This window comes from Manis pentadactyla, chromosome 6, assembly GCF_030020395.1.
Source record: "Manis pentadactyla isolate mManPen7 chromosome 6, mManPen7.hap1, whole genome shotgun sequence".
Classification (NCBI taxonomy): Eukaryota; Metazoa; Chordata; class Mammalia; order Pholidota; family Manidae; genus Manis; species Manis pentadactyla.
In genome coordinates, this window is record NC_080024.1 from 30,704,707 (window position 1) to 30,729,604 (window position 24,898).

Genomic DNA, 24,898 nt, shown 5'->3' on the forward strand with positions numbered 1-24,898 from the left:
ATTTACTTTGATAGCAATTTTCTCTAGTCCCCTTGCTAATATTCTTGATATCTGTGTTTGATGAAGAGCTTTCTTTCTCAAAAGCCTCTTTGCCCTTCATGGGCCACTTTCCTTTTCTGTTGAGCCCAGTAGGTAAAACTCAGCCTATTTCCTCAGGATGATGGCAGGAAGGAGTGTGGTTCTCCCTCTGGGCCCCTGTAGTTCTAGCAAAGAAAAGGCAAGGGCTGGAGGGAGAGAGAAGGGATCAGCAAGGAGCTCAAGGCAGAAAGCGGAGGTAGCACCTCTCTGGGAGGAGGAAATGCTAGCCGCAGGATGGAGACGCCCCCGGGAGAGCGAGGCAGAAAACAAGAGAATGCGGGCACCAGGGTCTTGGAACTAAAACTTATTTTTTTGATGAGGAAAAAACTGTGGAGAAGACCTTCCAGGACTCTGTTTTAGTGGGTGGTGAGATGAAGAGGGAGAGTGCATTGGGCCACGCTTCTAGCAGCACAAAGATCAGGAATGGATCTTACCACCCACATGACTTCCACTTTCACCTTTGTGCTCACATGACCCTGCTTCCATCTGGGTCCCTGTGTGGATTCAATTTCAGGCCAGTCTGACTCGGATTCTGAGTTCCGCCTCAGTACTGCTTCGGCGCCAGAGGAGGCTCCCCGCCACTGCCTGCCCACCCCCCAGCCTTCACCCAGGTCTGCACTCAAGTGCTCTGGGTATGGGCAGGATGCTGCAACTACCACCGTATCCTTACTGCCTTATTCTAACAGCAAAAAAGACTCCCTTGTCTTGGATCCTAGTTGACTAGATACATGCTCTCTGGCTGTTTGCCTGCATTGCTGGCTCACCACTTTGATGGGCACTCAGGAGGACTTCTCATGAGTGTGAAGATGTGGTGACCTGAAATTGGGGGCTTCGCCTTTTCCACAAAGGCATTACTGAGAGAGGGAAGGCTGATTTACATTGTCCTTCAAAGGGCCATCTTCATTAACTAACCAACCAACCAACCATCCTTATTAAGAGGGTTTACTAGGTGCCTAGGATCCATACCAAGGACTTGGAGAAATGAAGACATATGGGGACAGGTGACTACAATCAAGGCCCTTCTATCTGGTTGTGAAGCAAAGGCTCACTCATGCCAAAACAGCATAAAAGAAAGAGGGGCATTGTGGAGGGCACTCAGGAGTCCAGGGCAGTTAGGCAAATGAAGCTGGACCACTGCCAGGAAGGAAAACATGGGAGTGGGGAGGAGGCTGCTTAGCAATGGAGGCTGTTGCCAGGTGGGGGCTGGGGAGTTCTAGTCCTTTAGCTGTTTGATTGCTAGGAGTGGTTTTACCATGGCACCTGGGCCTTTTTACTCATACACTGATTTCTTGGTTTTTGGCTTGAATTTTTACCAGATCCACTGAATTCAAAGAGATCGCCTTGCCTGGCCACAAATCTTCCACCTGTATCCCCTACGTGAGATTCAGGTCTCTGCCCCCTCTCCCTTCAGCAGCTGCTGCAGACCAGCAAAGTGGGAGGAAAAAGTGAGCTCATGGGTGACCAGAAGGGAGCTGAGCAGAGTCCAAGTAATCAAATAAGCTGAGTAGCCACTACTTAATTAAAAAAAAAAAAACAATTAAAAACACAAGGCAACAAAACCTGGTCATTTTCATATTGAGATCAAAGTCTCAGGCTGAAAAGTCCCATGTCCCCAGGAGTTCCTTCCTTTAAGCATCATCAAGAGATGGGTTAGGGGCATAGTGAAGAGCGATTCAATGTCCCACCCATCTCCTATTATCCTGATTTTTCAGAGCGAGAGACCAGTAGTGGCTAATTATTAAAACATCCACCAGACTGTTCCAGAAACTCCTTCCACCCTAGAAGAGTCAAATATTCTCCAGTGTCCTTTTTGGTAAATGGCAACACCATGGCACATATGGTTAACAGCCATACCCAGTCACAAAACTGAGCCTGCATGAAGGAGATAGGTTTCCCCCTGAGGGGTCTGGAGCCCTGCTTGGTGGTGTAAGACCACATGTGCTGTGTAGGGGAAACACCGCCCAGCCCTCCAACCTGCAGCTGGAAATTCCCCATGGGGCCTCATTTCGATAATGCTCTCTCACAGTCTTTGCTTCCCTATTTCTGCCTCTTCCCTACTCTCTCCACACCCACACCCACACACCCACACACTTTATCTATCTTCCTTTCTCTCCCATTGTCTTCCATTTGCCCCTCTTAAATTAAGATCCTTTGGGCTTAGTTTGCTTTGCTGCAGTTACAGAAAAATGGCGACCTTGGCTTCCCCACGGCTGCCGTGCTGCAGTCTCCTGGGAGCGCACTGGCGTCGCATTGCTCTGTTCGCTCTGTACACGGTACAAGGAGCTCCACAGGATGGCTAGGAGAGTGAGACGTCTGCCCAGAACCCCTGGCTACTTTTAGGTAAATGATTTAAGATAATCCCTCCCCAGGTCACTGGCACGCAGATCGTTTCAGGACACCGACATACACACTGCTGTTCTTTGCTGAGTTCCTTCCATGCCAGCTCTGAGAGGTGGATTAAGAGACCTGGTTGAGACTGATGACAGTTGTCCATCCAGAGTGTGACACAGAGAGACACTCTAAGGACCGCTCAGTGCCAGCTCTGCTCTGTATGTGAAGGGGAGCGGCATGGATTACGGAGGAGCAGGCGCTGGGAGCAGGCTGCCTTCTCGTCTGAGCTCTGCTGTTCGCCCAGGGGCGACAGCCGGGAAGCTCACTGACCTCCCAAGGCTCGGTTTGCTCCTCTGTAAAGCACTCACTGATGTTCCTCCCTGCTCTACAATTCTGCTGTCTTTACGGGAAGAAAATTATACAGGTCTGAGAGCCTTTCTGATGAGGACTATCTAAGGAGGGCTGCTGGCTGAGGCAGACACGGTGACTTCTATAGGAAAGGGGGCCAAGGTCCCTCCCTGCTCACTTCCCAGATCTTCACCTCAGCTCTGGCCTTCCTTGGAAGTGGTTGCTCTCCAAAGGCATCCGTCTGAAGGTGTGTGTGGGAAAAGAAAACCATGAGAAGGACAGGTAAAGGGAAGCCATGAGGTTCCATGTTTTCCATACTTGCTCATTTGGCTTAGGAACCAGTTGTGCTGACTGGCAATCGAAGAACTGACAACGTAGGTAAATTGTGCCCTGAGTTTTAAGCCTCCTTCTTAACTGAGGGTTGATAAAACCTCATGGAAAGCCTGCCTAACATGGTCACTTAACCCACCTAACTGCAATCAGCCTTTAAAGCAAGGCTTGAAGAGACTCTTACATGCAGGAAATCACTGATATCATTCATTTTCACAGGTATCAGGTGTCATCCCTTCTACTTTAAAGAGGAAGAAATTGAGGAAGGAGGGTAGAAAAATGCAATAACTCATTGAGCAAATTGGCGGTAGAACCGAGAGTAAGCCACATTTTCAACACCTCGTTTGGGACTGTGATTTATGTGGGATAAGCTCTTGGCCACTTGGAACTCTTGTGGAATTTGATTCCAGGTTCTCAACTCCCCTGAACCATCTAAATCACTAGACTGCTGAGATGGGAGTAGCCTTCAGAAAAGTCTCTTAGCCATTTTGTTTTGATCCCAGCGGGAGGTACAACAGTGAGATTGAAATAAATGAGAAATAATGAAGGACTAGGAGATATTTCTTGGCCTGCTAAAGTGTTTAATTCAGTTTAACATTTAGTATTGGCTGAAGGTCTCTCCTCCCCACCACACTTAATTTCCCAAATTCAGTTTGTTCATCCCTGGTTGCTGTAAGGAGCCAAAAGTTCAGATGTTGATGGAAAGTTTGCCAAAGCTCCCCCATTAGTGCATCAGGGTACTTGAGAGCCATTCAGCCCTTGCTGGGTTTGGCTTGGGCTTAGAAACACCTCCAGAAGATCCTTTATCATGGGTTTTTATCTCCTGGGCTATAGCCAAATCTATGCAAAGTCATCGAAAAAATATTTTTTTGGAGTTTTCTAATGGCTTCAAGCTGGAAAAAACAGGAGCTTGGTTTGAGATATCAGAAGATTCTGAACTTGAATGTAGCCATTATTTCTATTATTTTTAGTTAACTAGCTAGGAGGAAACACTGAAAAGGATCAGAAATACCAACTGCAAACAAGAAGGCTGTGAAATGACCTAATAATACTTTCAAGCGTGGAGGCGGATGAGCAGCTGAGGCCAGGATGACTCCACTGAGCCCTAACAATGGCATGAAAACACAAAAAATGCAGCCAGAGAAATGTTTAGCTATAAAGACGGGCTTCACGATGGCGCAGGCTGGAAAAACCCAGCAACGCTGATGGAAGAAAATTCTGGAATCTCTCCTTTACTTTAGGTCTTTGAAAAATCAGAGATATTTCTCATCACTGCAAGTAGATATGTCAACAAGAAATAGGGTCTTTTTTTTGTTGTTGGCTACCTTCTCTTAGAGTATGAAAGTGGGAAAAACAGAAAATTTCAGGGGAAAGTATCCCTCTGCCCCACTCCTGAATTCTTATCTTTTCCTGAGATATTAGGAACAAAACCTTACATCTTTATGATTCAGGGAGCTGAAAGCCCCTGTGGGCGTTGACACTTCTCCTCCTGTCCCAGTATTTAAGAAGTTGCGCATCCTGGACAGACCACTCAGGTGAGCGGTTTGATAGGGTGAAAGGATGGACTCGAAGAAACAAAATGCATCTACTCCCAATGTGAAAAAGGATGTCTTCTTAAAGATTGCCCATGATATTTTGTAAGTTCTGGAAAAAAAACCAAAACCTCTCTATACACATGTATCTCACCAAGAGAGGTTGCTATACTTAAAAGCTGGGCTCTTCTGAACATGAGAATGAATGACTCTGTGATAAGATTTTTGGGGTTCTAAAATGGTACCTCTTTCTACCCATTCAGGAGGTAATACCCCCAGAGACTTGCTGGTGACGGGGTGGGAGTAATTACAGCATAGTAGAATGATTCCTCTGCCTTTAGGTCTACTCTCCTATAAGCATGCAACTCTCTGGAGGAAGTAATCAGGTAAGCCTTTGTGTGAAGGAATCTGACCTATGCTTTTCTGGAAAAGCCTTTGGTGAAGGAAGGGCAGGAGAGTGTAAGAAGGCCAGAGGAGAGGAAAAGGGGTCAGTCACCAAGTGAGAGGAAGGTGCGGAAAAGGCAGGTTGGATGCTGCAGACAGAGCACACCTGGCACCAAGGTGGAGGAGCAGAGACAGGCCCTTCTTGGGGAAAGAGGAGGGGACGGTGGTCCTAGCAGGAGCTGTACAGCCAGACAGGGATGATGGCAGAGCAGGCCCGTGAACGTTGTAACTGCACTCCCACTCTCGGCCTGCAGCTCTGAGAGGCCGCTGAGGCACCCGGGGGCTCCTTGGACAGCACCTGTCTAGGTCCTTGTGACTGTCTTCCCACCTCAGTGCCAGCTCTTGGAACTCCCTAGAGAAGCAATGGGGAGGCCCACACGGTTCCTGGGGTCCTTACACCCCTTCTCCCAGCCCCTTGGTGGTAGGAAGGAAACACAAAGGGACAAATGGTTCTTTAACAGACTGCTAAAATGCAGCCTTAATCACTGGTTGGCAGTCTGAGACTAAGCGGTTGGTCAAGGCCACCTCAGCTCAGAGCTTTCTCTGCACTCCCATCATTCCCAGAGCTGGCTATTCTCTTGCACGTTACAGAGCACTGCAGTCCAGGTGTCCTGTTATTGAGTGTTGATGCCTGGCAAAGTGCTCTTGTTGAAGCCAAGACATGGTATCACTCCACCTCTGGATCAAAGCCTTTGCTGAAGGGTAGGTTGGTTAAGGATCTTAAAGGGTTCAATTTTGCACATTACACATAGAAGACAAAACAAGGCTTGTGTGTGTGTGTGTGTGTGTGTGTGTAGTGATCTCTAGCTCAGCCACACCTTACACTCATGCTGCCTTCTTTCCTGAGCCACCCAGAGTTCTCTACCTAAGCCCCATGTCCAAGAGGCAGCAGTCCTGGATTTTTGGTCTGTCAAAAATGCCTGCAAAGCCCCTTTATAGCCACAGACACTATCCATTATGCTCAGAGTTGAGGTCACACTATTATGATAGCACACAGTAGAAACAGGGTTGCACTCTTGGAAGAAACGGTATTTTGAAATAGCAGGTCACTTGGCTTCTTTGCTACTCACCCCTCCTCGCTGGGGTTCTGTAGGGTTAACAACTTTGCCTGTACATGTAAACCTCCCGCTGGAAAACAACCTTGCCTCCTCAAGTCACATTAGCCCTGACCCTCCTCAGAAGGAAGCTGGATGCCGCCTTTTGGCCTGGAAGGCCTGCCCCTCCTGGGGCCAGTGTAGGGACCTTGGTCACAAGGCCCCAAGGACTGGAGACTTTCTGTTGGCATATGGGTCTACTTGTGGCTGCTGGGATATTTTAGTCTGCAGAACAATACTGTGCACTGACCTTAAAGGATGTCTTTTACATGAATTTTTTAGTAGAAAACATAAATAAATAACAGCAAGGTACAGCGCAGTCACTCTTTGGAGAAACCAAGTGGAACTCATTAATCATGGAGAACAGGACTGTCTGCCTGCTGAACCCAGGGATAGAATTAACTCCCTTGCTACAGCAGCCACCACGCTGGCGCCTTACCACCAGGCCCAAACTCTCTACAAATTGTCAGTTAAAGAAAAGACTCTGATTAAAATCCCATCAGCCACAGCTGTCTAAAATTTTCTTTTGCAAGCACTCTGTCCACGTTAGAGAGAGAGTCACAGAGATTGTGTGACTTGTGCAAATGTGGCGGGGATATAATCCTGGAATGTCTACTAGTTTGTTACTCTCTTAAATGGGGACTGTAAAAGGTAAACCCCAGATATTTGAAACATCTATTAAAATGAAAACAGGCACACCATCTGATCCAGGAATCAGAGAAAACGTGCTTGAGGAGGCAATTTCAAGGATGTTCATTGCAGTATTGTTTACAATAGTAAAAAATCTAAGCACATTCTGAATGCCCACCAGTAGGGGAGCAGTTAAAAAACAATGGCACATCAACACACTATGGAATGCCATACAACAGCTAAAAAATTATGGGTCACTCTGTCAGTGTGTCCTGAAGTATCCTCAAGACTTTGTCCAACACAGGAGCAAAAGGCTACGACACCATTTCACAGAACAAAACCAAACCAAACTACATACTTAGACATGAACATATATGTTTGTAAAGGTCTAAAACACGGCCTGGAAATATATACCTCCAATCATCCTTTGTGGTTACTCTCTCTGGGGAGGAGACTGGGGCTGGTTAACAATGAAAGGGACTTCAGCTTTGTCTGTCTGACCTGCATTTTTTGAGGATGAAGTTATGTTTCACTTATAACTTAAAAAAAAAAAAAAAAGAGAAAATCAGCTAGTTCCCATCCTAAAATTTCTCCCAACAATGTCCTTCAGGGTCAGTAGCCAGTCTGGTCATAAGCCTCCAAGAAAAGGTGTTTCTCCACTCAACACTCAGTTCTGCCTCCAGCATGTCAGCTGCGAACTCTTCAAATGGCCTTTCCTATTTCTTGGTCCAATGCTGGTGGGACTTAAGTGTTCTGTGTTTGGACCTCTTGGAGGTCAGCGACAGCAGAGCCTGAGAATAATTACTTTACCCAGAAAGGAGGAAAAATGATTCTCCATCTACTGCCCACTGGGCTTGGGGCAAGAATGGCCCCTGCGGCTGCCCTGAGGCACCTGGACCCCCATTGCACCACACCGTGCTGAATCACTCCGCAGCTATTCGCCAGATCTCACATATCCTCAGTGCTTAGGTTTGGGCCAAACGGAACCCTTCCACACAGTTAGTGCAAACATATACCAGCTGAGGCCTGCGGCCTGACAACTTCTAAGCGTACAGGTTTCTGATTGTATCTAACCTCCAGACATATTCCAGTGCCCCTGATCTATGTCAGGCTTAATTAAATCCTACACTATTCCTAGCTTTTAATTTGTTTACATAAGGCGATTCTTTTCCTTTCTGATAGTAAAACCATCATCTGGCACTCCCTTCCCTCCGTCCTTTTTCTCCAGTTGGGTTTGCTTTGTGTTTTCTTTGGGCCATCACTGAAGTGGATGAGAAGCAAATTACAGGTGTGAGAGCCCCAGTGATGTGTGCAATTAAAGACAGAAAACAGTCCGCACATACAGACTGGCAGTTTGGCTTATATGTGTAGCCCAGAACACAGATAAACCCGAACTTAGAAATGAAGCTCTTTTGGTCAAAGATCACAGAGGCGCTGTAGCATTTTTGCAAAACAACTGTAGAATCAGGGAAGAGGGGCAAGAAAACCAAACGGCTGGGCTTCGATTATCTGGGCTAGGAGGGCAGAGACTTGCTTCAACAGCAAGAAGACTCATTTAAACAATCACGAAGAGCCAGGTAGGAGGCAAAACAGACCACACTGGGCCTTGACATCTGGTATTTATGACCCATGGAAACACAATTTCTGTAACGTTTATGCATGGGTCATTCTGAAATTGATAACAGTGCCATATTTGACACCTAAGATTAGAGTCCAAGCAGTCCTTGCCCTTTTGGGGAACAGAGAGTACCTCTAGAGCCTTGGGACTAGACCAACACAGGAAAAGCAATGATGAAACTGTCAAAGGTAGCTCCAAAAAAGTGATGCTAACAAAGTGTAAGCAATGGCTCATTTAATACAGTCTGGTGAACTTGATCTCGGGTGGCTTAGGAAAATGTTGACTGAGCCTGGGTCTTTGCCTGAAATAAACGCTTTTGAGATGCTTTCATTTCATCCTTTATAGTGGGAACAAATGGGTTTAAGGAAAGCCAAATGTTATTTAGACAAAATGGGTAATTATACTTGTCACTAGGGGAACAAACAATGTGACAATCATGGACATTCTACTCTATTTTCCTGCAGAGGACACTGACATCCATCCTGAGCCATCTGTACTAACCAGCTACCTATAAGATCTGATAACCAGAAACCCTGTTTCCTTTCAGCACCCCTTGGACAGGGTTTGCAGCTATAAAAAGCAGTCCTTTCTGGATCCAGGTTTAGAGAGGAAGGAAAACAGGACTTGGGTCTCCTGGACATCCTTTCCTGAGGACCTTTAAGATGGTTCCTCGGACCCCTAAGGAAGACTCTTGGATGGGTGGGATGCTCCTAGTACACCCCATGAATAGGGGCTGGTGGAAAATCCACGATCTCTTCTTGACCACGATCTAGATACAATGAACAGCTGGGAGGTTGTATTTCCTAGATTCCCCACACCCCCTAACCCAATGCTCCTGATAGAAACATTTTACATAACTACTCGCTAACTATCTAAAGAGGCCACCAAAGAAGAATGCTTGTCAACAAGATCTGGCTTTTTGAGAAACTTTCCCCAAGTCCCTCTCTGTAGAGTTTTTATAGAAAGTTCCTTTCATAAACCATTCCACCCTGACTGTTCCAGGTTCTCAGTAATCATATAATTATCTTCATTACTTGCTTGAAAATTAAGTCTGGACTACCCTTGAGCCCTGAACATGCTGTAAGTTTCCATACTGTCTGGGAAAGTGCTCATAAAGTGGAGATGAACAGCCTCATGGAAGTAATAATTTGGTAGGCGAGGGGCAAGATGTCACTGTTTCTCCCAAGGAAGCTGTCTCTGTGGACTGAATACATGATTGAGCTTCACTGGTCCCACTCCCTCTGGGGCCCTTTGAAAGTAGAGTCCAATCTCCAGGGATTTGCCTTCAAAAGAAATTTTGTGGAATCACATTGAGCAATTTAGCACTTGGCAACTTTTGCAAAATCCCTCACCAATCATAAAAGTTGGCTCAGCTGCACAAATTGGATAAAACTCCTCTAACAAGCAGTAATAAAATTAAAAGAAGGAAAAGCTAGCATTCAGCCTCAAGGAGAACACCCACCTACCTCCCACAGAAATGCCCTGTAGCTCAGAAGGCAGTGTGTATCCTTTGGAAACACCAATTTATTCAAAGCCTACATTTCAACTTTGTTCTCACAGGCAAAAGGGGAAAAAAAAATACCCAGATGTTTGTATAAAAATATCATCATTTTATTACATTCCACACAATACATTTTCAAATAGTTTCCAATGTCCACAAGTTATTTTGACACACAGGCAACTGAGCAATGCAAGAGATGTCACAGTTTTAGGGAGAGGGGATAAGAATAGGAAGTAAAAATCTTTAAGTTTTCTTGTTTTGTTGTTGTTCTTTGGTAATGTTTGATTATTTAGGTGTTTGCTTGCCTGCTAGTTTCACTTTAAAGACAGGGTCACTTTAAAGATGGGTTATCAACCTCAGAAATATTACTGGATTTTCTATCCTATTCTGGCTTTAATCCCAAAAATGTGGGATAAGGGAAAGACAATTTTGTTACATTTTCAGCATCCTGTTTCATCAATGGCAATGTTACAATGCTTTTTTTTTTTCTTTTTTCTGCCTTCACCAGTGATTAGAGGATAACAACTGCTAGCATAATTTCAAGGAAGGGACTTTTCACTCCAGAGATAAGGGTTGCTTTTCCGGAGCTGTTGACATGAAATCTCTATTAAGGCAAAATTTTACCAGCCGAGGCTAGACCTTCAATGCATTCATTGATTCATTTATATTGAAACAGTTGCTATCCCCACTTTGTCTTCTGAGAAGCAACTCTAAACACATGCATGCATGCATTCATCTGTCCAGTCTATTTTTCTTAGAAGAGAGTGATCCTTCCCTCCCTCTTTGAAATACAGAATTTGCTTTTTAAAGCTGCAAGCCATGATTTTATAGGAGAGCTGCCCTTTTAGCATAGTACCTGGATAATACTATGAAAGTTGCTGGGATGGGTGGGGAGAAGGAGAAAGAGAGAGAGGTGTGACATCCCCAGCTGAAGTGCATCCACAGAGATTTGAGCAGTCTCACATCCTCAACTATGGCATGTACACAAAGACGATGCCACACGGGGCAGCAGATAAAGACACAGCAAATTCACAACGTTGTCATTTTCTTTTAAAGAAGGGCAATCCTCAAGGGTATATGGTAACTCAGACAGTTGCTACACTGGCTGGATTTTCCAGGTATGATTTCCTGACACACGCCTCTTTGGGGCGCCTGCAGGGATGTCAATCATTTCAAGGGAATGCCTGGCCCCAAACGCATGACCGGATGTGAACTCCTGAGATAAAAAGCCCCTAGTGACTGGCATGGAAGCCATCACAGGGCGTCCTGGGCTCCGGCCCCTCCTCCTCCTCCCATTTCTTTTTGCATCCTCAGCTAGGGTAGGACACTTCTTGAAATCTCAAGGTAACTCATGCTCTAGCCTTTCATCTTCCCTTTTCTTGGCAGGGCTGCTGTGGTTGAGAAAGAGTAGCTCTTTGAAATAGAATTAAGAGTGGGAGAGCAGTTCTTTCAGGAGGATGAAACAAACCAAATGCAAAGTGAGTCTGTGTGCTGGAGGGACCTGCGTGGATATTCTGAAAAAATGCTAAGAGTCTCTCTCCCAAGCAGCCAAAAAAAAATCATTAGTATTTTGTTTTCAGATGGTACCTGGAGGCTTTCATCCCAGGCAACCGTCTTTGGAGAGATTCTTATACTTCCCCAGTGGATTCCTAGCAGGAGGGTGAGAAATAAACACCCCTAAGGCTGAGCCCCAGTACACTGAGAATCTCATTAAAATACGCATTTTCTATCAATGAAATTGATTTCATTATTGAATCCATTCTTCGTATAATATCATTAGGCAATTCATCTCCAGCACCCCTCTCCCTGTGCTGTTTAAAGAGGATGAATGGGCAGCAGTAGATTTACCTTCATTACACCTTCTCCTGATGAGGCAGCAACAGCTGGAAATGCCAGGCCAGCCAATGAGGGTGTATTTGCCAGATGCTATGAATGCTTTAAGGGGTAGCACACTTGTACATTTAAAAAATGATTACTTTTTATTCTCTCATAATATTTAAATAAGTCAGGTGGACAGCCTTATATTTTAGTGGCTATAGATTCAGACACTGACACCATGAAAGGAAAGCAAATGATCCCTTTTCCCCCGTATTTTACAAACATTACTACAATGACCAACATAATACCAAAGAATACGATTTTTGACCTCATCAGCTCCATCCCCAGCTGGGCACAGTGAATCCCCCTGGGGTAGGAGACTTGAAAGAAAACGCTCGGTCCTTCCTTCTCCCTTCTCTCCTCCACATCCTCCTGATCCAAACAGACGACTGTTTTCCTTCATCAGTCTCAGATCTGTTCTTTTCTATGACTTATTCCAAGATGGGACTTAACTGATAAAAGCTAAACATTCATTATGAGCTTCTCTTTTATAAGGCAACATGAGACAGATTTGCTTCAGGGCTGGAAGTAAGGATGGTTCCACACGCACTCAGTGGTGGTACCTTGTTACTTCAAAGGTACCAAGAGACGTGACAAAGGGTCACATCTGAGTGCATCGTGGGTGGGAAGCTGCCTCTCAGGTCGGGCGGGTTGGGAATGGGGGTAGGGATAGGAGGGGCCACAGTTCATTTCGTGTGGCCTCTAGCTTCTCAGGTACCTGGAGATGACAGTGGTAGCCAACAGAAACCCAGCCAGAGCTAGATAAGGCAACAAAAAGCTTCAATCTCTTCTCCAAGTAAACAAAACTAGTACAGTATATTATTTTCCTGTAAAATGTACTCTTGGAGAAGTAACACAAGACTTAAAGGGGGCCCTCTCTGAACATGCCCATACACTCCCCACCCCATAACAAACCAGCCTCTCTTTCTCACACACACACGCACACACACAACTATTCACACATGCAAAGGTACACTCCATACGAACGCAAAGGTCCAGGCTTCCCCTCAAGTCTCCTGGCAGCTGCCCACCAAGAGGAGGTATGGGTAAGGCAAAGGAAGGAGATGGGGACCAGTCTCTGGAAGGAAACCAGCTGAGCCTGGAGTCGTGAAGGCCTTAGGGGTGTCTCTCTTCTCAGACTCCAAGATGCAGCATTAGACTTGGGGTTGGATGGTTTGGAATCAACGAAAGGGGGATGAAATAAAGGAATCCAAGGAGAATGATGGGGATGGATAAGAGTGCCCGGGGTTTGGGCCCCGAGGGAGAAAGGTGTCTGAAGAGTTCACACAGAGACTATGCGAGGAGAAAAAAGTGCAAAATCGAGGCAACGTGTTTGCAGTCTTTCTCGTTTGTTTTGGGTGCTGTCCTTGCTTCGGCCCTCAGCAGTGCGAGCTGCGGTCTTGCTCTAGTTTAATGGTTAGGGTGGGCTCCACCGCCAGAGGGGCCCCGTTGGTGTACTGGGAGGTTTTGTAGGTGATGGAGTGATCGGTCTTCTTGGCCGCATAGCGGAACCGGTGGTAGTGGAGCACCAGGGCCAGCGCGACGGAGACCAGCACCAGCACGGCGCCCCCGGCGGCCATTACGTAATACCAGTAGGCTGGGATGGGCTGCACGGGCACCGTGTCCACTGTGGGCTCGGTCCCTGGTAGGAGGGTGCCCCCTGGTGGAGAGACACAGAAGAGTGTTGCTAGGCTGAGAGCATGCAGACTAATCAAAAACGAATTAAACACACACACACACACACACACACACATGCTTTGGAAGGGGACAGGGGAATAAGATGGTACTGAGCACTTAGTTCGTGCCAAGCACTTTTAAATGATTGATATTATTTCTTACTCACACCCTATAAGGTAGGTACTGTCAGACCCATCTTACAGATGAGGAAATGGAGGTTCAGAGAGGTTAAATGAACAGTGGTTATACAGAAAGTAAGTAGGAAGCATGGGACTCAACCAAGAACCTGATGACTACAAAATTCTTTTCTCCTTTCTGTTATGTCACACTTATCCTATACTATGTAGAAGCATTATAATTCACACACATAAACACACGCACACACAGGCAAATGATGCTGAAATGACTTCTGGGATTACGTGAGGCTGATTCTCCTAATGGGTGGAAATACAGTATTTGGTCTGGTTGGCCAGCATTCTCAAACAATGTATTAATTAGGCTGGCTGAACTTGAAGGTAAATTCCACTTGGGCTTGCCAAGACTTCTATGCCCATTGACATCAGCCTGATCTTGTCTAAACAGGTCAATTACCACTGTCAAGCAATGACTAGCACATCTGCCTTTTTTTAATTGGATGGAGGATTTTAAAACCTGATTGGAGGGACACTGCAACAAAAAAATGTGGGCACAAAATGAGAGTCGGTATCTGAGAGCAAGAGTAAGTGAGGGAGATTATTTTGAATCACGGAATAAAAGAGGGAGCCAGAGAAGCTAGCAGAGGATTTAGGAGGCAACTGCTTTCACTGGCCAGGCCTCCGGTTGCCATGGAGATGATGTAGTAGATTTAAGCCCAGGGTAACTCTGGGGAAAGCCTGGCTAGAGTCCCACATGATGCAAAACAGTGCTACAACTTGATTCTCCCAAAGATTTACATCAGATGAGAATGTGGCCCAGAATGGGACTAGCAGCTTTTGAGCTTGCCAAAACCAGACATGATCTTTACTTCCGAAAAATGATGTCTGCTTAACCTATGAAAAATTCCTCCCTTGCTTCTTACATCAAGAGGCGGTGACCAGAAAGGGGTACCCTCTTTCCACGGGATCCCCTGGGGGAGGGAGCCATGTATGTGTGGGTGTGCTGCCTTCCTCGTGCACCACTGGTCCTACTCTGTGGGTGCATCTCTGCTTAAGATGCACACTTAAGATGCACACAGGGCTCATTTATATTTTCATGCTCCTCAGCCCCCCCCCCCCAGTGAGATTTGGGCCTCCTCATGCAGAACTTCCTCTCATCTTGGTTTCTACCTCAGGGTAGGCACAAAGAGGCACTCAATAAATGCTCATGATTAAAAGACTGAACTGAAGCAGAGACTCTTATTTCTGAGCAAGTATTCAACAACTCCTGCAGCCCGCACACCATAACTCCTGTCTTTGATTTGGGGAACAGCCTTGGGGTGGGGCACATCTTCAGATGTCTTCTCAGAAGTGGTAGAAGAACAAGGAAATCTTTCAGAGCCTGCCACCCTTCCAGCTCTTAATCACTGATTCCTCTAGTTTTAGAGATTCCCCTTCCACTAAGGTGCAAGGTCCGTTAGTGGCTCTCAGGCCATCAGAAGTGCCACAGTACTGGAGGAACTTTGACAAGGATGTGTCACACAGTATATACCATGGCAACGGTACCACAGCCCCTGGTGTGGAAAGGATCCCAGAATCCCAGGATCCCCACATGCCCCTTTCTACATTGTCTTCATTACCACCTATTCTGTTTTTATTTCTTCCCAAACCATTTATATCTTTTAATAATTTCATTCCCGTATCTAAGTTCCCTCCCTCCACCTCTTTATCGGTGGCCATACTGAAAATTATGCATTGAAACAGAAAGAGAAAGCAAGACTCTGAAAACGGCTCCTTGAAATGGCCAGCTTGCGAGCTGAAGCGAGCTGGTGTCAACTCATTATTCAGGTCACCAGGAGTATCTGCTGCCTGGCAACCATCCTGCCGCTGGCTGGATTTGCATGTGGGCTCAGAAGAACCTACGAGAAACAACAAAGTGCGCAGGGACAGGCCCGAAGTTCCTCAGCACCCCTCCCTCTCCCCAGAGGGCATCCTCGGTTTGCTCTGATTTCTATATGGCTCCACGGTGTGGGGGTGAGGGCCGCCCTCTAATGATGCTGCAGCTCACCCCCGAGGGGAGAGGAAGGCGACGGTTCCCCAGGGATGAACTCCCCATCTGAAGCACCTGGCCAGGCCACAAAGGCAAGAACACAAATTTCTGCAGAGCAGAAAACGGTCACTACTACTCACATTCCCCTGATCAACACATGGTCTCAGTTGAGAGGTTTGCTTTCCTTCTGCCAAAATGCTGGTTTTCAACATTAAATGCCCTCCACTATCCCCCCGCCCCCACAAATACTCAGGGCTCACAGGGCCGGGGCCGGGGCCTTAATGCTACTCCTAAAGAGTTTGTCATGATAGACAAAGTTGGGGTGCTGTGGGGAGGAGTCACCGGGCCCTGGGGGAAGGTGAAGTCCGGGATGTGGAGGACATATTCAGGATCAGTTAGGGCCCTGGCCTCGGACTTCTGCTGTGCTTGGGAGGACAAACTCCACTTCAGGTATAAGGACCCTCTTCCCCGTTCCTACTAATGCTCCTTTCCCCCCCAGATTATCAACATGTAGAAATTATAGTGACAGAAGCCATTTGGCAGACATTTTACTGGCTCCTTAAACTTCTTCCTTGGACATGTGTTTAGGAGAAATGCAAACATGTACTACGTGAGTTTGTGCTTTTAATGTTAAAAAGTTAGAAAAGACAGGACATACCTAACAATCTCCCCAGAGCTCCAACAGGCAATTTTTGGGTGACCTGCAGTTGGGGGTCAGAGTTTCTCAGAACATTCTCCAGTTAAAAGAGACTCGACTCCCACTGGCAGGCGGGTTGCTAGTTTGGAATCCAGCTCTGTGGCAGCCTCCAAGAGCTGTATGCTAATGAGGCTTTGATTTGCCAGACAGAGATCATAGGAAGGTGACAGGTCATAGAGGTTAAATCCCTTCCCAAAGCACCTTCCCAGATAACCGCAGGAATCCAATGCATGCCGGCCGGCTGGTTGAATGGCTGGCTGGGTGAATGAACTAACGGACGGATGGATGGACAGATGGATAGAAGAAAGCATTTTGAACCAATATTCAGATTCCCTGGAAAACATTAATGACCCACTGATACTTCACATAAACAGTTATTCTTGGAAAGTGTTAGAGATTCTGCTAGCTCCTACCATGCCTGCACGCAAATAAGTGGCCCCTTTAGGCAGATGCCACCTGCACCAGGTATCCAGGTTGGCAAGTAGCTCTACATTAGCCCCTTCTGCTTGCCCCTTCTGCTGTTTGAGGTGGCTGCACCATTGCTTTACAACAAAGGAGCTCCACAAATTAAAAAAAAAAAGTCAAACCCACCCAAACAAAAAACCCCCAAAGGATCCTGGTCTAGGTCTCCCCAAATCAGAGCAAGAGTGTAGGTGAGACTTCAACTTTGCCCAGAGCTGGTGATGTGCTGACCTGAATGTTCCCTTTGTTTGCACTAACCTCTATTGCTTATTCACATTATCTTGCTTTTTCTAATTGGAAAATGCTTTCAACTCCTGAACTGTTAATTTCCACCCTCTAATTCACCACAAAGTTTTCTCATTGTGTGTGATAATGAGAAACAGATATTTAAATAGTCAAGAACTCCAAGTGTATTTGCAAGGTTGAGCAGGCGTCCATCTGTAAAAGTTCTGAACCCCCTGGAGAAGGTGGGGGCTGGGGTGCAACGTGAAGTCAAAGAGTTTTAATTTTGAGAAACAATAAATACTAGGAAGCCATGCATGGGAGGAAAATAAGGGGAAAAAAAACCACAGTAGGTATAGGGTTCCTTCCATTCCTATTGCACAAATAGGATTGCTGAAGTAAGAAGCCGCCACAACAGCCGCCAGAGTGGGCACTTCCTGTGTACTGGGTGCTGGGTTGTGTGCTTCCCATGATCATCTTGTGTATGCCTCATGGCCCTCAGATGGGGGATCTGAGAACCTGAGAGGTAAGTGGTTTTTTTCCTGGGTTTACCTGGAGGAAAACTGAAGGGGAGAGCAGAGCAGCACACAGTGAAACCCTATGATAGACGGCTCAGAGCCCTCAGAGGAGGTTCGCATCTCTGGTAAGGCACAGGGGCAGGACCGGAAGTTGCGAGGCCTGTGTCCTCAGCTGGTGCCGTGGGCCAGGTAGCCAAATTGGGCCCACCACCTATTTTATTCCACTACATTTTGGAACACAGCCACCCCCATCACATACGACTTATGGCTGCTTTTGTGCTACAATGCCGAGGTTGGTGCTTGTGGCCCAGGGTCTCCTAAAGCTCAACATGTGTACAGAGAAAGTGTGCAGACCCCCATTCTAACCAAGCAGGGATGGAATAGGAAGTGCCCCCCTCCCTTTGCACCTGCTACATGTGTCTGAACCTGTCTCACTGAATCACTGAAAAGAGAAAGTATCTCCTGCGGCCATGTTCATGAAATGTCCTCCGGGCCTGGAGAAAGTTAGCTGGTTTCCAAATGTTTTGAAAGACACCAATGGTGAGTTGTCTCTCTCAGGGGGGAGGGAAGAAAAAGGCTCTTTGCAAACAAGAACTGTTTTAGGCCTGGCTTTTCTCTACAGGTTGAAAAGGAAGTGCCGTGAAGGGGCATTTCAGATAAAAAAAAAGCTTATTTAATTAGTGAGATTAAGCAAACAAACATAAAAAAGGTTGGCTCCTCTAGAAAAGTTTACAAAAGATAGAAGAAGAATGTGGTCTTGCCCACTGATCTGTTGGGAAGAATGTAAAAGTACAAAATATTCCTGAGAAACAACTCTTTGGCTTTGCCTTATAAGCTGTGTCTGGAGGGTCAATGGAAGGTTTCGGGTGGGCTAGCAGAAACTGGGCTGACCCCCCACATCTTTCTAGAATGTCTCTAAATTCAGATCCATGGCTGGCTGAAATCTGGGACACTTCTCTCTATGGTGCTAGTTTTCTTAAACTAAGGCTTATCCTTTCTGTTCTTGGAGGGAGGAATGTCAGGGAGCAAAATTTTCTTCTCCCTTTAGAATAATGAATGTTGGTAGCTGTTTAGATGAACAGTAAACTTTAAACTTGCAGAGAGGGGATGCGTCAGGCCTCTGTGACAGGAGAGGCAGCGTGCACAAGTCACCTCACAGAGGATGCCTCAGTGTCCCCTTAGGCAGGCAGTGGCAGCCAAGCCCTTACCGGTTTACATGCATCTGATCTCCCGACTTCCTTGCTCAGCAGCACCTAGCCTTAACCTAGCAGCTGGAGATGTTAAGGGAGGGGGGACATGGAGAAGGAGGCACAGCCCACAGCTGCCCATCTGGAACCCTGGGAAGGTTTAGGAATACTTCTCTGCCTTTCAGCAGAGGATTATGTGCAAGGACGTCATTTAACCCTTACTGCATCTTGGAAGTGCTTCTAGTAGAGAGAGCCATGGAAAAGGGCAGCCAGGGAGAGGGGGAATTGGAGGCCAACCCAGGTCCTGTGCCCTGGGGTAGGGGGGCATCACACCAGTGGACAAAGCCTCTGGGAGGCAGCCAACCAGGGCTGAAGGTGGAGATGGAGGAGAGATGGGCCTGGGAAAGGGCAGAACCTAAAACCTGAGGCATCTTTACCCAGTTCTGTCACTGCTCCATAACGCTATGGCCGCTGCCCGCTAGGCATGGCACTGTCTTGTCATGGTCACTTTCTCCTGCGTTTACCTGGGTGAAAACTGCTGAGGATGCAGAAAGTGAAACCCAAGGGATGGGCCCTATGGCTCTCGGAGCTTGTCTGAGACGTAAAGCCCACGTTCCCAGCCATCACTAAGAGATACTGATGCTCCTTTTAGCACTGTTGGTGGTACACACAGCTGTTCTGAGTCCTTCACCCCAACAACCACCTTCCCCAAGAGTGCCCATGATTGGGATTTGCCTGGGTCTCCCACGGGTGGGGACCAACCCCAGTCTCCCTGCACCTGCTTTGTTCAAAGTCCACAGCCTCTAAACAGAACAGGAACTCTGGCTTCCACTGTGAGCTTTAGAAAATAACCACCTGGTCAGCAACTACGGAACTCTGATTATGGGCTTTATATATTGTTACTGGCTTCTTTATTATTCTTTTTTCTTTTATTGAAAAGAGAAAATATTGGTTAAGAGGAAATAATCCATCACCTTAATTACACCACTTTTCGGTTTTCCTTTTTCTTTTCCTTTACACAGTTTTTCATTTGTTAAAGCTTAAAGTCTAGAAAAAGATACATGACGGCACTATGTTTATAGCCCCTGCTTTAAAAAAAAAAAGAAAGAAAAAAATTCACACCCAGGCTGCATTGTTAAAAATGTGACTCATAACAGCAACAGAAGTCTTTAAAACACACACACAAAAAATCACATGACAGCAGAGCATGCTCATCCTCTCCTCGCCTTGCCCATTCTCCACGGTTCTCTTTCTCTCCTCGGTTTATTTCTCTTCACTACTCACACCCTGGTATACAAGGTATACACACTAAGCAGAAAACACAAGGCAATTTGAATAAAAAGAAAATGTTTCATGGCAATAAATGAGAAAGAGGCAGGAAAAATGAAAGACATTTCAAACTATAAAAATATAAAAGATCTGGACTACCTAGCAAGCCCCGGTCCAGAGGCCACTTGTTTTGCATCTCCTTAGAGATTTACCTAGAACACACTGGTCTCTCTGAAAGATTGATGCTGCTTCTGTCTCATGGTTAATTTATAATTGAAAAGAAAAACAACCCAAATTCAAAAAAAGCATACGAGCAATGCAAATGCCTATTGTTAATAGTGTTTCACCATCAACTTTCCATACCCTTGCCTGCTCAAACCTGATTTCTCTTTGTTTCCCCGCAGAGTGAAAAGGCTGATTCAGTCCCAAGACATCCTACCTCCCGACCAAGAGCCTGCCGCTGCTGCCCCGACCAGGAAGGGGAACGGTGCGCCAGTCACCACAGAGCAAACGGTCCCCTCTCCTTTCCTGAATGGAAGGCTTTGCTGGAGTCAAAACACAGAATTGCATGCTGAGGTCAGAGGGACCTCAATCCAAAAAAAGACTCCACAGCCCTGGGTTCATCTGGCTACCAACTCAGCGTTCCATGTAAAACTTTTCAATGTGATCAAAATTGCCCATTCTCAGTTCCAATCCTGCCCTGGACTCTATGTTCTTTGACCAAGTCTCTGTTCCCCAAAACCTGGGCTCCATTTTCCAAAACGCTTGTTATCTCCCAAGCCAGGAGCCCTGGGCCCATCCGTGTCACTGGGGAGCTGCCTTTGCTTAACTCCCAAACCAGCCCATCAAAGTGCCCTGGAAATTCTTACCTTCAAGTCACTAAGTCTTGTGTTTATTTTGGCTAAATGAGCACTGCAGCTCTGATGATATTTTATTTATATATTTTTTTACAAGAGAACATGACTGGCCTGTGAAGCCTCATGGTAAACACGGACTCAAAGAGAACACGTGTGCCCTGGCTTGTTTATTCTCTTATGGAAGCATGGTGCTGAGCCCCCGTTCTTGTCAGTCACAGACCCAGACAGAGCAGTGTCTGCAGCAGTTGCTCTGAGTCTTTAGTCAGCCTTTCCTGGGAGCTTTGTCTCAACAACCAGTAAGAGTCAGGTGAAACAACATGAGCAGGTTTCACATCCCTGGTATAAACATTACCTTGGGTCCTGAAGGGTTAGAACTTGAATTCAACTGTAATCCAAGTCGTTCAGTTTTGATCCCAGCTTCCCTTCCAATACTTTGGATCCGCATTAATGTAAATCTCACACCCGAAGGGCACCAACACATGCCCACGAATACTCTCAATACTTTAAATGTGCAATGGGGAGTGTAGATGGGGTTCAGGGAGGCAAGGGAGGCGAAGAAAGAAAATACACTCTGTGTTGGTCTGTCACTCTCTGTACTGCTGCTTTCTCCCTCACCTATTGTCTTAGACAATGATGAGTGGAAAATTAGGTGAGATGATTTGGAGTCAAGAGCACATCTAGGTGGCAGACCAGGAATGCGTCTCTTTCTAGCCAGGAGCTGGACAGATTCATGACCGTCAGGATAATGAGTCTAGACTTCAGATATAAAAATGACTTCCCTTATCTCTGAAATGCTGTCCCCTATGGGGTCAAGGCCAGCAAGCACAAACAGGGCACAGCAACCCTGACAAGCGTTTGGATAAAATCGGTCAGGAAAACCCCCTGTCATGGGGCGAGGGTGAGTGTCTCTGACGGCTTTTACACCGAGGCCGACTGAAGTGAAGCATGTAGAGTGGCTGCAAATGCTCCGCACTGGAAACCTGAGTGCCCACTTCAGCACTGGCAGCTGCCTGGACGCCAAGAGGGCAAAATGAAATCCACCGTGTTACGACTGCATATGGGCACTGCTGTCACCCGAGGCTGGGGGCTGTGTTTCCCCCTGCATGTGGCACGCATCCCAGATTCTTCTCTCCTTACTGTGCTATTTACCTTACTAGGGAGAGAATGTCATTTTCTGTTCTTCAGCCCTGTATTTAAATGCTCTAACTCCAGTCATCAAATGTGCCTCCTGGTTTCCTTCGTCAGACACCAGCTTCTGAATTCTGCCATTTTTCCTCCTTTGAATTGTCATTCCTTGTGTCCCTAACTTCCCTCCCTCACAAAACTGCCTGCCACTGGACCTTACTGAGGGTGAATCGAGACTACTGCCTTGGTACTCTGCAGCTGAGAAGAAACCATCTTCTGGCTAAAATAAATCATTGCCACCTCATTTCACTTTTAATTTACTACTGTTCTTTGTTATTGTTGTTGTTCAGTCTCCCCACAGCCTCTCCTTTCTCAGCACTTGTGCATTTCCAGCCTCATTGCTCCCTATTGGACAAGAGGAGGCTGAAAGGTTTCTCTGTAACCTATTTGTCTCCATTACAGGTTTCTAAACTTTAATTAAGCAAGAGACAGTGAGGATCTCAATCCCTCTTTCTCCCAATTGGACAGGCGTTGGTGGTGCCATCTAGTGGTAGGAAGGCGTGGTGCCCATTTTTTCTTGCGAGATTCGCCAAATTTGGAGGTTAATTCCCCCCAATTCATATCACATGGGGAGAAGGAAAAGACATGCAAAAAAAAAATTCTTTTTTTTACCTTTAAAATTCTCACCTGCAAAAGCTGAGATGGGTTCTGGGGAAAAAGAGAAAAGAAGTTTGAGTTAGATAAGGGGAAGAAATAATCAGGCAAATACAGAGTATGATAAAGATGACTTCTATTTAGTTTTCTGTGATGGAAAGTGTCCCATGTCCTCCACATGCTCTAGACCGTATATGACATGTCATCATCATGGGGGCTGTGTGGGTGGGGAGAGATTCTTAGTTGCTTTGGAACAGAAAGTCCTTTACAGAGTAATGGGTCCCTGAAGCATTATAATCAGTCACTTACCACTGATACTTTTTCAGAGCCTGGATTACTTTTACATGTCTGGGGCCAAAGAGTTGCCTGAAGGGACTAGGGCATTCCTGGGTGCTTCTGACATCAGCAGGCACACACACATCTGGGACCCCCATGCCAAGTAAAGCACTTGGTGAGTTAGTTATTATAGTCACTCTGCCAACTGGAAGAGGGTCCCATTCCTTCTCAGGAGTCCCCCTTGCTTTGGGGTATATCCCTGGCTCTGATGGGAGATGGTCAAGGTGTCCTTAGGGTGACCTGGGTAAAATGTGTGCATCTCTGATGGGCTGGCTACTCAGCACGTTGGTCCAAGGGAACAGTTATGGTGTCCTTCCTGTGATGGTCATTTGTCAAGCAGTGTGTAATCTCACAACAACTTTGTGATTTGGGGCATTAGAGGTATTAGCTTCAAAGAAAAATGTAAAATCTTATTTTATATGTCATAGTTTGCTCTGCAAGTCATTCATGTAAAAGAACTACTTGGGTAATTGTGTTATCACTCTGGTACAACATATGTACTATTTTTGCTCACCAATGAAGGCTTCCATTAAATCCATCAAACCTTTCCGGCATGTAATTCTGACTGTCAGTCGCTCTCATTCTCTAGCATTTTCTTTGCTAAAAGCTGGAATCTGGTGATGGGGTCTTGGCACCCTGAATCTCCATATACTTAGTGCATGTCTATTTCTGAATGGGAACAGGGATATGACCTCACCTCCTCTCACACTCCTCTCATCCTGAAGGCAGCCTAAGATACAGCTACACTCACACCTCACCTCCTGCACAGGCTGTTGCTGCCCTACCCACTGGGTAACAGCTGGGTTTGCAAATGGCATGCTACCTCTTCCTGTACATCCCAGCCCTTGGTGTCTTATCTGGAAGAGCCACAAAGAGAGAGACATTCACATACCCATACAGTTCTCCAGTGGAACATCAGTGCTTATCCGGATGTCATCAAGGGCAATTTCTCCCGAACGTCCTTTTCCTATAACTCCTTCAAACACAATCTAGAAGCCAGAAGAACGAGACCAGGGTTAACTTGAGTTTCCTGGTTCAGGCAGTGCAAAGATTTCCAGTTTTCAGCTAACCACAGCTTAAAATGTGTGTGTGTGTGTGTGTGTGTGTGTGTGTGTGTGTGTGTGTGTGTTATTGCATCTGGTACACATACACTGACCCTATGGCTATGGTATTTGAAATCTTAGTATAAAAAGAGTTGGTTCAAATCAAATGTATATTTGAGGGCATTAAATATATATATAAAACAAGGTGAAGGATATTGTTGTCCAGTAATTAGAATGTATTAACTAAAAGAACCACAATCAGGGTATATTTAAAGGAGGGTTGAAATGTCCCTAGCCATTTTTGAGGTTCTTTTCTCATAAATCTTACAAATGCCCAATTCAGGTATTTGGAAACTCAGAAGACGTGAGCAGGTGGTGGTAAAGTGAGAAATACGGTACACTGGGATTGGAGTGCCTTGGTAACATTTTCTTAGGGCTCCATCATTACAATGTTGCCTCTGGGCTCCATTACAACTAGGAGAGAAACAATTTGTTCTTTCACCAAGAATTAACTGAGCACCTACTATGTGCACAAGGGCAGTTACAAGACCTAACAAAATAAGACCCCCTGCCTGAAGAGTCTCATTAGTGGGTGAGACAAAATGCAAACAGATACTTACAATAAATACAATGCATTAAGGTTTATAAATGGGAACGTGGGCATGGGGGAGGACGTGCCAACACCTTACAATCTGAAGAGTGATTGGAGGTGGCCCACAGAAGCCCCTCTGTTCTGCGGTCTTCAATCATTCCTCATTCTCACCTCCCCAGGCTCTCTGTGCAAACCAGCTCATTGTCCTCTGGCAAGCCGAGCGAGCAGTTGGCTGCCTCCCTAGCCATCTGTTGCTCCTTCTCGTCTGGGGAGGAGCAGGTTAATGTTTGGCTGGTTCTCAGTCACCTCTTC

General features: G+C 46.1%; 1 protein-coding gene across 10 annotated transcripts in view; it reads right to left on the reverse strand.

The window, feature by feature from the left end:
- Nucleotides 1-24,898, reverse strand: part of NRP2 (neuropilin 2) — a 115,500-nt gene that overhangs the window by 11,554 nt on the left and 79,048 nt on the right. For 5 of the 10 annotated variants that reach the window (XM_036928125.2, XM_036928121.2, XM_036928118.2 and 2 more), the window contains exons 14-15: nucleotides 23,844-23,940; nucleotides 22,649-22,669 (exon numbers count right to left, since the gene is read on the reverse strand). In XM_036928125.2, the coding sequence (XP_036784020.1) occupies nucleotides 22,649-22,669; nucleotides 23,844-23,940 (118 nt within the window). Of the gene's footprint in view, nucleotides 1-9,994; nucleotides 13,445-22,633; nucleotides 22,670-23,843; nucleotides 23,941-24,898 lie in introns of those variants that run through there. The other 5 variants (XM_036928124.2, XM_036928119.2, XM_036928116.2 and 2 more) reach the window with 3 other exon arrangements.